This window comes from Uloborus diversus, chromosome 3 (assembly GCF_026930045.1).
Source record: "Uloborus diversus isolate 005 chromosome 3, Udiv.v.3.1, whole genome shotgun sequence".
Lineage (NCBI taxonomy): Eukaryota > Metazoa > Arthropoda > Arachnida > Araneae > Uloboridae > Uloborus > Uloborus diversus.
Window position 1 is genome coordinate 180054140 of NC_072733.1, and position 12155 is coordinate 180066294.

General features: G+C 34.4%; 1 protein-coding gene across 1 annotated transcript in view; it reads right to left on the reverse strand.

Moving 5' to 3' along the window:
- Positions 1 to 4159, reverse strand: part of LOC129219073 (leucine-rich repeat protein SHOC-2-like) — an 89041-nt gene extending 84882 nt beyond the window's left edge. The window contains exon 1 of the mRNA XM_054853392.1: positions 3836 to 4159. Within this exon, the coding sequence (XP_054709367.1) occupies positions 3836 to 4159 (324 nt within the window). The remainder of the gene's footprint in view (positions 1 to 3835) is intronic.
- Between the last annotated feature and the right edge of the window lie 7996 nt (positions 4160 to 12155).

The following is a 12155-nucleotide window of genomic DNA, read 5'->3' on the forward strand; positions in this document are numbered from 1 at the left end:
AGATAGCTAGGTAGAGAGACTGATATAGAGATGGATAGTAGATATATATAGACAGGTAGATAGACTGATAGATGTAGATAGGTAGATTATTGATAAGGAGATACATAGATACATATATACATACATGGATAAGTGGATAAAGAGAAAAGTATGTATATATATATATATGGATAAGTAGATAAGTATATAGATAAGATATATAAATAGACAGATGGACATATAGATAGATAGATAAGTGGAAAGATAGATAGATTGGTAGATAGATTGGTAGATAGATCGATAGATAAGTATATAGAAATATAGATAAGTACATATATAGATATATAAGTAGATAGATAGATAAGTAGCTAGATAAATAAATAAGTAGATAGATAGACATATAGATAGATAAGTAGATAGAAAGATAAGTAGATAGATAAGTGTACATATATATATATATACATAGATAGATAAATATATAGATAGCTAGATACAGATAAGTAGATACATAGATAGAAAAATAGATAAGTACATTGATAAATAGATAAATAGACATAGAGATAGACCGATAGATGTGTAGATAGAAAAATAGATGGAAAGATATATTGGTAGATGGATAGAGATATAAAAAGATAGATATAGATAGATAGATAGATAGATAAATAGATATAGATAGTTATATAGATAGATAGATAGATCTCAAAGAAACTTAGTTTCTTTTTGAATCAAAATTTATCATGTTCATTCACTGGACCAATTTGTGTTCATTTACTGGTTCGAGGTATTCATTCACTGGGTCGTTGTGCCATTTTTCTTTAAACGTCTAAAAAAGTCGGAAGCGGTACCATATAAGTTCTCGTGATTTTTTAGAGATATTTACATAGATCAATTAAAATGTTTTAACTATTACGATCTGTATAGTATAGAATTTAAAATTACTAGGATTTTTAAAACATGAAATTGTGCTTAACTGTTCATTCACTGGTCGGTCTACCCTAAACTTAGTTTTGAATGCTTATGTTGGTTCTAGGCCCCCAGAACTTATTGGCTTGGGGTATTGGAGGCTATTGGATTAAAATATCAGAGATTGTAGGCCCAAACTTTTTAGGCGCCCTTTTGTAGCCAAACAATGCAATTCTTGCCATTTGCTAAAACTGTTTTCGCCTTTTGGAGGCCCCAAATAGCAGGGCTCTAGGCCACGGCCTAGTTGGCCTATTCAGTAAACAGGATCTCGTACATTTTTTTTTCAAATAAATAAAAAATAGGGCCTTAGCCAAGAAGGTATCCTAAAACTAAGTAATTTCTTTTCACTTCATCAAACACAGCCTCTGGTGTTTTTAAACTTCAATTTTGGAAACTTTCTGGGAGAGAGTCTGAAAAACCTGCTTCTCCCTAATCTGTCCAAAAATCTTTTTAAATTGCTTTTTTTGAACTTCTATTCAAAAAATTCCGGGGCAAAGTTCTGAATCTCATCCTTTCCCAAATTTAAGATTTTAAAACGTTAATTTTCAAAAAATGCCAGAACCCCATCTCTTCTCGTCTGGTCATCAAAGGTGGCCTACAAGAAGTTCAATTTTGAAATATTTTCGGGGGAGCCTCCGAACTCTCGTTCCTTTTAAAATTACCGAAGATCATCTAAAATTGCGTATAGGGAACTTCATTATCAAAAGAATTTTCCGGAAGTTTCATCTTTGAACAGCTCGCATTTACATAATATCTTAAAAATGCATTTGTGGACCACTTTTGATGTAGTTAGGAGAAGAAATAAGGGGGTTTGAAACTTTGCCCCTTAATTTTTCGAAATCAAAGTCCAAAAATGCACTTTAAAGATGGCTTATAACGCATTTTTAAAATTTCAACTTCGAAAAATTTACCAAGAAGGTTCTCAAAACTTGCTCTCTTCTTAATATTACCTAAATTCGTCGAAAATTGCGTTTTTGGACCTTAAATTTCAAAAATTCTGGGCAGAGTCCCCAATTTAATCCCTTGTTGTAACTTTATCAAAGGTGGCCTGCACTTGTGTTTTTTAAAGTTCCATTTCAAAAAAATTCCCGGAGAGAGCCCCAGACCCCCCCCCCCCCCCTTTACGTAACCATTAAGGAATTTTGTTTAAAATTACGTTTTTAGAACTTTAATATTGAGATATTTTCGGAAGCGTCCCCGACTCCTTCCCCCAAAGGTGATTCCCAATCATGTGTCTAAAAACTTTCGAAAAATTTACGGTTAAGATCCCCGAACCTTCCATCCTCTTAACATCACTGACGAATGTTTAAAATCACCATTTCGGAAATTCAAAAAACTGTGAGTGAGAGTTCTGAACCTTATCCTTTCACCTAACGTCATCAAAGGTGGCCTATTGCATTTTTAGAAGTTCAATTTCGATAAATTTCCTGGGATAACCACCAAAATCCGTTTTTTCAACATCATCGAAGGTCGACTTTTAAAATTGCATTTTTCGAGCTCCTGTACCAAAATATTTGTGCAAGAGAGTCACTGACCCCTTTCCATTGCGTCACAAAAAATGGGTTGCCAATCTTGTTTTTAAAACTTCAATTTCGAAAAAATTACGACAAACTGACCTGAACCTTCATTTTGCCACATATAGTCTGAAATTCTGTTTTTCAAACTGGAACTTCAGTAGAACTTTAGAAACTCCGAACTCGTATTTCTGTACAAATGTTATAGTATATTTACAATTAAATTCATATTGGAAATTCTTTTTCTCCTTATTGCAACGAGTTATCCAGATTTCTGTAGCTAATGATTCCTTTCTAAACTAAAATCTCAATCCCCCCTCCCCCCTCTCTATCTATATATATATACATAAAATATGCGTGTGTGTGTGTGTGTGTTTGAAAAAAAAATGGTGCCGACAAAATCAAAAAAAAAAAAAAAAAATATGCACTGCAAATTACATTAATACGATTTTTAATAGGGGCCCCAAAATCAGATTTTGCGGTGGGGCCGAAAATTTGAAGTTACGCTACTGGGGTGTCAGCAAGTTTTCAACTTTTTTTGTAGTCAGTGTAAGTGACGTTCACGTCTCTTTAAAAATGTCCTCTAGGACTAAAGCTCTCGGACCAATAAAATATAGCAACTTTTTGTGATGACTACCAATGTATAAAAGTTCAGTGTTCAATATTTTTCTCTTTGTTTTTTCGGGATAATTAATGTGTTTAGTTACATTTTGGATCGTTAGTAACGGTCAATGTTGCAGATTTAACACTATTATAAAAATGAAGCAAGTTTTAGGACGATTCCCTTACAACGAAATATTTCATCGGTCCCTTGGAGTTTGTTGTAAAGGGATTTCACTGTAACGAAATAAAATTGCACTTCTAAAATATGTGATTGTCTCTGTTCTTGAAACATTATTTTAAACTACAAAAAATGAATTATTTAAAGTTCTGTTCAATGCCCCAAAAATATTTTCCACAAATGCTAAGTGCATTAAGGATTATTGAATCATCACTCAATTTCTTCCGATACATATACAAAATTAGCATTTAAAAACGCGGTATAAAAGCTTCAAATATCATTGAAATATTTTACAAATCAGCTTCTGCAATACAGAGGATCGTATCAGCCGTTTTTATTCGTTTCTATTCTTCCTAATAGTAGTAAGAACTCAACGCATTCAAACTTTTCCAACCAATGCGCAAAACAAAAACAGAAATTAGTCTGCGTTATAAACAAACAAACATAGTCGACGCGATCAACATTTACCAAATACTTGTAGCTTTAAAACAGATCTTAACTTCCTCACAATATAAAAAACAAACTAAGCTTGCTTATTAAAATGATTTAAAAGTAATTTAAACATGCAGGAAACGAAAGCGAATGTTTATATCGTTACCTTCCCAGAATCCTTTGAGCTTGCTCCTATTGAAGAGTCGGTATGACTAGCTAGGTGTGTTTCACCGGAATCTTGAGATAAATTAATTTTTGCTAACATAGTTGAGCAAGTAGAATTACAAGTAGCCATTGTATTTACTCCACTAATATTTTCAGCATCAGGGGTACTAGGACTAACATTAGGGCTAGTAGGACCAATTGGAATATTGCATGATGATCCACAGGCGGTAGTACTGCTGCTGTCCCCGCGGTAATCAGCAAGTCTTTCGGCGGCGATTGACGAACTTGTTGAGCTATCCGATCGAGATTTTGACGATTTCCGCATATTTTGCTACAAGCCTCTTAATTATAAAGTTCGTGTAAAATAACAACTATTTAAAATTAGAAGCCGTAATAATATTTTCAGATGGACAGACATGGATGTTGTCCCTTCAAAACAACAGAGATTTACACTTCAACAAACGAGAGCTTCTTCTTCTTCTATCATTTATTTTCAAGGAAGTAATAAGTTAAGGGCTTTTCCGAAGCTCTTCCAAACGATAGATGGATCAGAATGATTTAGAGAATACTTTTATTCTTATTTTGAATGAAATATTTTTTCATAAATCTTCACGAAAATATTTCTACTAAAAAAATATGACTTATGACAGTAAATGAAACATATCACTGAAAAAAAAAAAAAAAAATCAGTTCAACGGCAACATTCCCTAAATCATCTTCTCAATACTTCGAAGCACACAAAACATAAATAATTAATTTTAACTCTATTCTTATCTTGGATTATTTTTGTCCAAAGGGAAACTGAAAACTGAAGAGAATGAAAACATAGCAAGCAAATACGATGCTGACTGAAAATGGCCACCAGTATTCCGGGATTGAAAGCCCCAGTGACTTTAGTAGCATTTTGCGTTTTCCGCCACAGGGGCGATTCTAGCGCCGGACAAATCGGACCCCTGTCCGGGATAGCAAATTTTAAGGGCGGCATTTTGGTTCAAATGTCTAACACACATTTTTCAATAAAGACAAACTTGTGCAAAACTATTTTACTCTGAAAAGTACGTGAAGGTTGTATAGGTTCTCCTACGGCATTGGCGTCGTCAGCGGAAATTTATTGGAGGGGGGGGGGGGGACCATTCTGACTCTGTCATTTCATATACATATATATATGTGTGTGTGTGTGTGTGTGTGTATGAGACAAAAACTTGACATCAAATAGAAATGGGTTTACATTTAATACAATACTTTTAAACGAGTACATCTTGATTTGCATAACTACACAATAAGAAAAAAAAATTAAATACCAACAAATACATTTTTTCTAGACTGCACATGGGATACGAATATCCGTGCTATTTTTTGGTGATCAATTTCGTCCAAGATGTTTTTGTGAACGTAACATAAAGCAACATGATTCAACCGCTTTTGTGTCATAGTCGACTTTAGATACAATTTCAGCTTTCTCAGCGCACTAAAGCTTCTTTCAGCTTCACACGACGTAGGGCGGCACACCAAGAGTAGTCGCACCAAATTTTCAACATTTTGAAACAGTGAACAATTGAATTAACCGTTCTTAATGAATGAAATCATCAAAAACGAAATCCAGCTTTATTGAATCAGCCGCTTTATGGAATCAAAGCTGTTTAGAACAAAATGTGACTCATATATATACATATAAGCCTCGACAACTGTATAATTAAATTTTTATATTACATAGTGATAAACCCTGCAGCTCTAAGTTCTTGGCACAAGTTGGATTCGAAAAGGAGTTTAGTTTGATGTTTTTTAATTAAACAATTAAAGTATATAATTCACCGTTATGACCTTCACAAACCTACGAGAAACACAACTACAAAAATAATATAAGACACAAATAATTAAGCTCTCATAATATCATATTTTAATAATACAACCACTTAAAGTATTTTCTTAATTTTTTCAGGTTTTTTTGTAACAAATGCACCAAAATTTTGCTTTTTTGTTGAATCCTCCATACACTCATTGCATATGAAACCAAAAAACAGCAAAAACCATGCCCATGTAAATACATTAATTTCTGATTTTTCAAAGTCAGCAGGGAAAGTGCCCCGCCTGATCCTCTTAAGGTGAAAGGCCTGCCTTGAGAGGCACACCCCACAGATTCAAAAGTACTGGCCTACACAGAGAACACACAGCATTTGGTGTATAATTGAATTATGATCAGCGGACGATGGGAAAGAGATAGAGAAATGAACTGCTTTTTTCTGACACAACTTTTAAAATGGTTATTTCAATAAAATTTGTTCAGTAAAGCAGGATTATTAATGGATAATTTTCTGTTAAGCTTTAATAACTAAAAGGAGTATTATTTATTCCATTAAAAATTATAAAAGATGAAACATTTAAAAAAAAAGAGAGAGAATTGAACGCATTAGCTCCGATATGACCCATAATGTCAAACTATTGACTGTAGAGCATACCTGATTAGCAGGCATTTAGGGGCTACTCGATAGTAGGTCCCTGTGAACTTTCATAAACTTTCCTTTCCCAGAAAATTTTCTCTGACGAGTATTCAAATTTCGAGTAGTTTTTTGTGAAATATTGCATTAAAAAGATATTCTCATTAGATGTAGTGATGTGGGTAATTAGGAATTTCATTCAGAAAATCAAGAAGTTACCCCATCGGAATAGTATAAAATCGGGGAGCCCCTGCATGTATTACACTAAACAGAATGGTACTTACCTATCACGGTCTTTTGACTTTTTGAAGATGGTTTCGGGGATGTTGATGATGATTCAGTAGTTAAAAATTGCTGAAGTTCATTTGATGTAGAAGGTTTGCTACATTTTCCCCTTTCAAATAACCACCTCTCCATAGCCGTAATCGAATATGTAAAAAAAGGTATTTTTACCGAAATAGGAGCACTCTTCAGGTTACTCTCAAGGAGACCAAAAGACCACATGAAATTATCTTTATTTTTGTCGGAACGTTTCCCAATAGGGAAGCTCATTTTATTTCTGTCTTTTTTTTTCCTGGTCATCTTCTTTTTTTGTTGGTCTATCGGAAGTAACATCACAGTATCCATCGTTATGCTGGCTTAAAATTTGCTTTTAAAATTTTAGACTCCTACTCTTTTTTTCCTGCAATGTAACGCTTTTTTGGTCAAATTTGAGATGCCGCAAACACATTTGAGAAACCGCGCTTCCCGGTAAGGTACTTTGAAGCCAAGTCTTGAACAATGTCAAACACATTACACACGTCCTTTTCCTTTCTACCCCAAACTTAACCTTTGACCAGCTAAGTGGTCTTCTAAATTTTTGTGCATCCTTTGGCCAGGGTGTTGTTGCCAGCTGCAAAAAACCGCCAAAGAGGTCTGGTGTCTCATTTTGTTTGGGTAACATCGGGTTCGCGATAAATTGAATCGAATTGGAGAAACAAACACTGCAAAACTCGAAACAGAAACCTGGAAGCGCCGAGAAACGAGATAAGAAAGAAAGGGGCATAAACTCAGATCCCCGTCTGACTTCTGCTGACTTATTAGCACGAGAGTCTTAAAAAAAGGGGGGGGGGGTTCCATCTAGTTTCAGTATCTCAAAGTTGTCGGGAGAAGGTGTCCCCTTTCTAGCATCCTCCACTGAAGCTAGTGTGCGCAGAGAGCAGAGCAATGATTTGTCATTGGAGTTCATTTTCCGACATTCCGCTCACTTTACACATCACCTATTTTGTTTTTTTTTTAGTTATTTTTTTTCGATGCTCATTTCATTTTATTTGATATGAATTAAACATGGTTAATTATGTATTATGCAACTGTTTAAAGTCTTCAAACCAAAAATAATTTCCCCGAAATAATGAATTTCATCTTGACAGTTATCGAGGGGGTCCAATTTTCAAATATTGAGTGGGTCCGGTCCTCAAATATTGGGGGGGGGAGGGGGTCCGGACCCCTTGGATCCCCCCCCCCGGCCGCGACGTCCATGCATGCAATACGCATCATTCTTCTTTCGCTTTGAAAGTTAATCGACGCATAGCTTTCGTCGATTATAAAAAGTGAAATGAAAGGCATGCTTGTGCGGACGGTATTTTTTTTTAATTTACTATTTCCTTTGTATCAGAAGATGAAAAAGTCTGAATTTCTATCAATAAGTTCAAAGAGGTTTTAAAATATACTTCAATCAGCAAAAATAATCTTCTTCAGAGAAATCTAGAGTTGTGGAGTACTTACTGTAAGTGTGGAAGTTCATTGTCAGGTGTAACGTAATCCAAACAAGTTTATGCTAAGAAAAGTTTTCAACAGTATTTTTTTTTTCCATCCTTTGATGTCAAAAAAAAAAAGCAAAATAATTCCATTAAAAATATTTTTATACTATTCTTCAAAGTATTATTCTTAATATTTAGTACACTTTCAATTAAAAATGTTTTTTTTAAATTAATTAATTTATTTTTGCAAATTCTGAAATGGAGGTTTTTGCACAATTCTTTTCAAAAGTAAACAACTTTTCAGCGATTAACTACTGATACAAATCCTTTGAGAGTCCAGTATTAATTGTTCTGAAAAGTTTTTGGCCTTTAAGCTTAAAAGGGATTTAAAGAATGGAAAACTTGTATTTTCTGCAAAACAAACTTTATTTTTTTATTTCAAAACAACAAAAAACATCCTTCTCCTTTTTTCTACGTAGCAAGAAAATAATTTAAATATGCTACAAAAAAAAAAAAAAAAAAAAAAAAAAAATGATGCAGATAGTAGTAGGTACTCCGGAGATATAACTTATTTAATTTCCCAATTGAAAAAACATAAAAACTGACTTAAGATAAAGAGTGGCAATACCTAACTGTTCATAGAATACTTTCTGTCGCAAAGAGAAAAATATTAGCTTGAAATTGATGCCAAATTCAGCTTAATTGATTGAAAAATAAAGAAATTAGAGAGATTTTCTGAATTTATGCCAAAACGGTGACTCCGAAAAATGATCAAAAATTGAACTTTTGAAAAAATTCTCCAAAGTGTAATTTTCATTCAAAAAATCTAAAAAAAAAAATTAATTTGGTCTTTTCTCATAGATATCTATTCGTAAAAAAATAATGGAAAAAAATCGGAGACATGACGGCACTGCCGACTATTTAATTTCGGTGATTTGACGTGGAATGATCCACAAGCGTCTACCGTTGTTTGTGCTGATTAATATTTAAGAAAAATGTCACAATGTTGCTTTATTTGCAATAAACTTTTGACTGAAAGTGAAACTGTTGTGCTGGGCAGTCGTGGAAGGCTAACTTTAATCGATGCAGGTGCCGCGAGAAGTGATGAGTTTGCTGATTATTTCAGAAGTCAGAAGTCCGTTACAATTCACGTGGATTGCAGAAAATCATGCACCCGGAAAAGTTCAATCTCTGCAGCAACATCAGGATGAATAGGCCAGTACTTCATAAGTAAGTTCACCTCGTACTGGAGTGCGATCAAGTGATTTTGAATCCAGCTTTTGGTTTAAAAAACACTGCTTATTTTGTGGCGATGAAGATGATGAGAAGAAGTAGGCGCAGAATTATCGCAGAAAAATTCATAAAGCAGCGACTAAATCATACTCAAATTTAATGCGTGCATCGTGTAAGGACAGCTTTTGAAACATCATCAGAACGATCTTTAGCTAATTTTAAAAGAGATTCTTTGAATGTAAGTGTAGAAACTATATGAATTTTTTTGTTGCAATTCTGCCGAATTTAGCTCCATGCCGGCTCTAAGCAGATTTGAAATCTGCCGCCCCCTCCCCCATAAGAGGGAGGCAGATTTCAAACTCAAAAACACGCCAAAAAGTGCTCCAGAAATTTAAACTGTCAAACTTATGAAGAAATGATGACGTTTCACATTCAATAGCGCTTGCAATAAATGCGTTTATTCACTCGACTTGCATGTTAAACTCAAAACCAAGCAGGTACGTCAGGGGTGCCCACCTGGGGGGGGGGGGCGGTCATGACGGAGACTGCGTCATTGAAATTTTTAGGGGGTTGTTTTGAGGGGTATTTTTCTCCTTTTTTGGAGGGGGCTCTTATTGTTTTTTTTTGGGGGGGGGGTTCGTCCATGCCCTTAGGGAGGTACCCCTGGGTACGCGAATTACGCCACATAGACAAGAATATCCAGATGTCATTCAAGGCCATGCGAGTAGGGGAAATGATTGGTCTTAGAGAAAAAAAAAATCATAAGGACCATTTTTATAGAGAATTTTGAAATGTATAACTTTGGTCTGAGGCTCTGAGGTACTTTTCGATAAAACTTACCGTTTTCGAGAAAAATCCAAAAAGCCTAAAATTTTGACCTTCCACGGTCGAAAAAGTTATTCGGGGTCGAACTTCGACCCCGAATAACTTTTTTAGCTCACATGGGATGGATGGGACTTTTAGCACTTTATTTGTAATGGTCAACCCAAGGTCTCAACAAAAAATTTGGCTCTGTGGGAAGTTTTGTTATTTGATTACTATTTTTATGTCTGAATTGACCGGACTATAGACGCATGCAGCCTTGGAAATCAAATGGGAATTTTTTCAAAATTTACGATTTTTGAAGTGAAATTACTCAAAAAGCCCGTTTTTTTTAAATACCAGTTTAACCAGTTTTAATGTATAACAAGTTCATACCCACCAAATTGTCTTTCTGCAGAGAAAATGATAAACGATTTTTCGAAAGTTACCTTACCGATATAATGTTCACGAAAAGTGAAATTTTTTTCTAATAATTTGATGAATTGAAATTCAGATATATTTATGCCTAATAGTTACAGTACTTGATCACTAACAGTTTAAAAACGCTTTTTTCCCCTCTGTTTCTATATCAGTTTATTTTGCTTTATTTTGACTCCAAAGCTATGCATTCACCGTTACTTTGATGCCGCAATGATCAAAATTTCTTTCTCTCACTTGGAACGTGCAATTCAATTACATGACATTGGAGAAACCATCCAAACACGAAGAGAAGAGATGTACGATGCATTTCAAACAATTTATTTTAATTACTAGTTCATTGGTGACCGTTGTCTAGGGGCAGTCCTAAGTTTTTTGCCCTGTGCAAAAACTTTTTGCACCCCCCAATTAAAAAATATTAATGATTGTATTAATTACAGGGGTGTCCATCGCAAGAGTGATGTCACCCCTTCCCCATGAACAAAACCCCTTAAAAAAGTGGGAAAATATGTCTAGAAACAGCCCCTTAAAGATTTCATTGACTCAGTTTTAACCTTTCCTACCACCTGGTGAAGCACCCCTGTTAATTTATAAATAAAACAAATCTACATTAATATTATTTTCATTTTAATTATACTTACAACAAAATATTTTTTAACCGACTTCAAAAAAGGAGGTTATGATTTCGTGTTGCGGCTTTTTATGCATGTTCTCGTATTTCTCCAAGAATACTGGACCGATTTGAAAAACACTTTTTTTGTTTGAAAGGGTATACTTTCCAGATGGTCCCATGTAAATTTTGTCTGGATCTGATGAGGGGTCTCGGAGAAATCTAAGAAACTTTAAATTTCATACGTTATGGCTACATAGACCCAGCTTTCGTTAGCTAGTCTTTAAAACTAAACTTACTCAGTTACGTTAGGTGATAGTTTATAGGAGGCCCCGACTTCAAATGGTTATTAAAAATTAAGAGATCATATATAATTAGTTAGGTTTTAAAATAATTCATCTTATAGTAATTAAAATCAGTGTTTATTTTATAATTGGGTGTTTAGTTGATTTTTGTACTGGAATGGTAAAATAAATTTGATTTATACGTTTGGGTAGGAAATCCTCTGTAAGTATGCCCAATTATTTTTTACTTTTTAGTTCCTCTTTGTTTTTTGAAGTCGGTTCTTTTTTTATTTGAAAATAATTTATTTCTCGATATAATCCGCCACATATATACATGTTAGGATTGATCTGGAGGGAGCAGGGAGGGCAGTAACAGGAGAGGGATTAAAGGATTACCGATTGAGTTCAATGGGACTACCTTAAATGCGATATAGAATACTCAGTTTGAGGGGGTCCGGGTGGTTTTCTCGCGGGAAAATTTTGAAAAACAGATGTAAAATCCTGCGTTTTGAGGCCTTATCCAGTATGATTCTTACTAGAAAAATATCAAGAAAAAAATAGGCAAACCAAAACTTTTTATAAGTTTCACACTTTTTTTGCAAATTAAGAAAATGCAAAATAAATTTTTTTTTGGTTCGGCAAATCGTCGACATTGATCGACAGAGAGACGAGAATGGAAAGCGCGTCAGACTAGCTCACATCGACTTTTGATAGGAGTTAATTTTTGATCATCCCCCCCAACCAAACGACAAACAAAATGATAACTAGTAAAAAATGCATG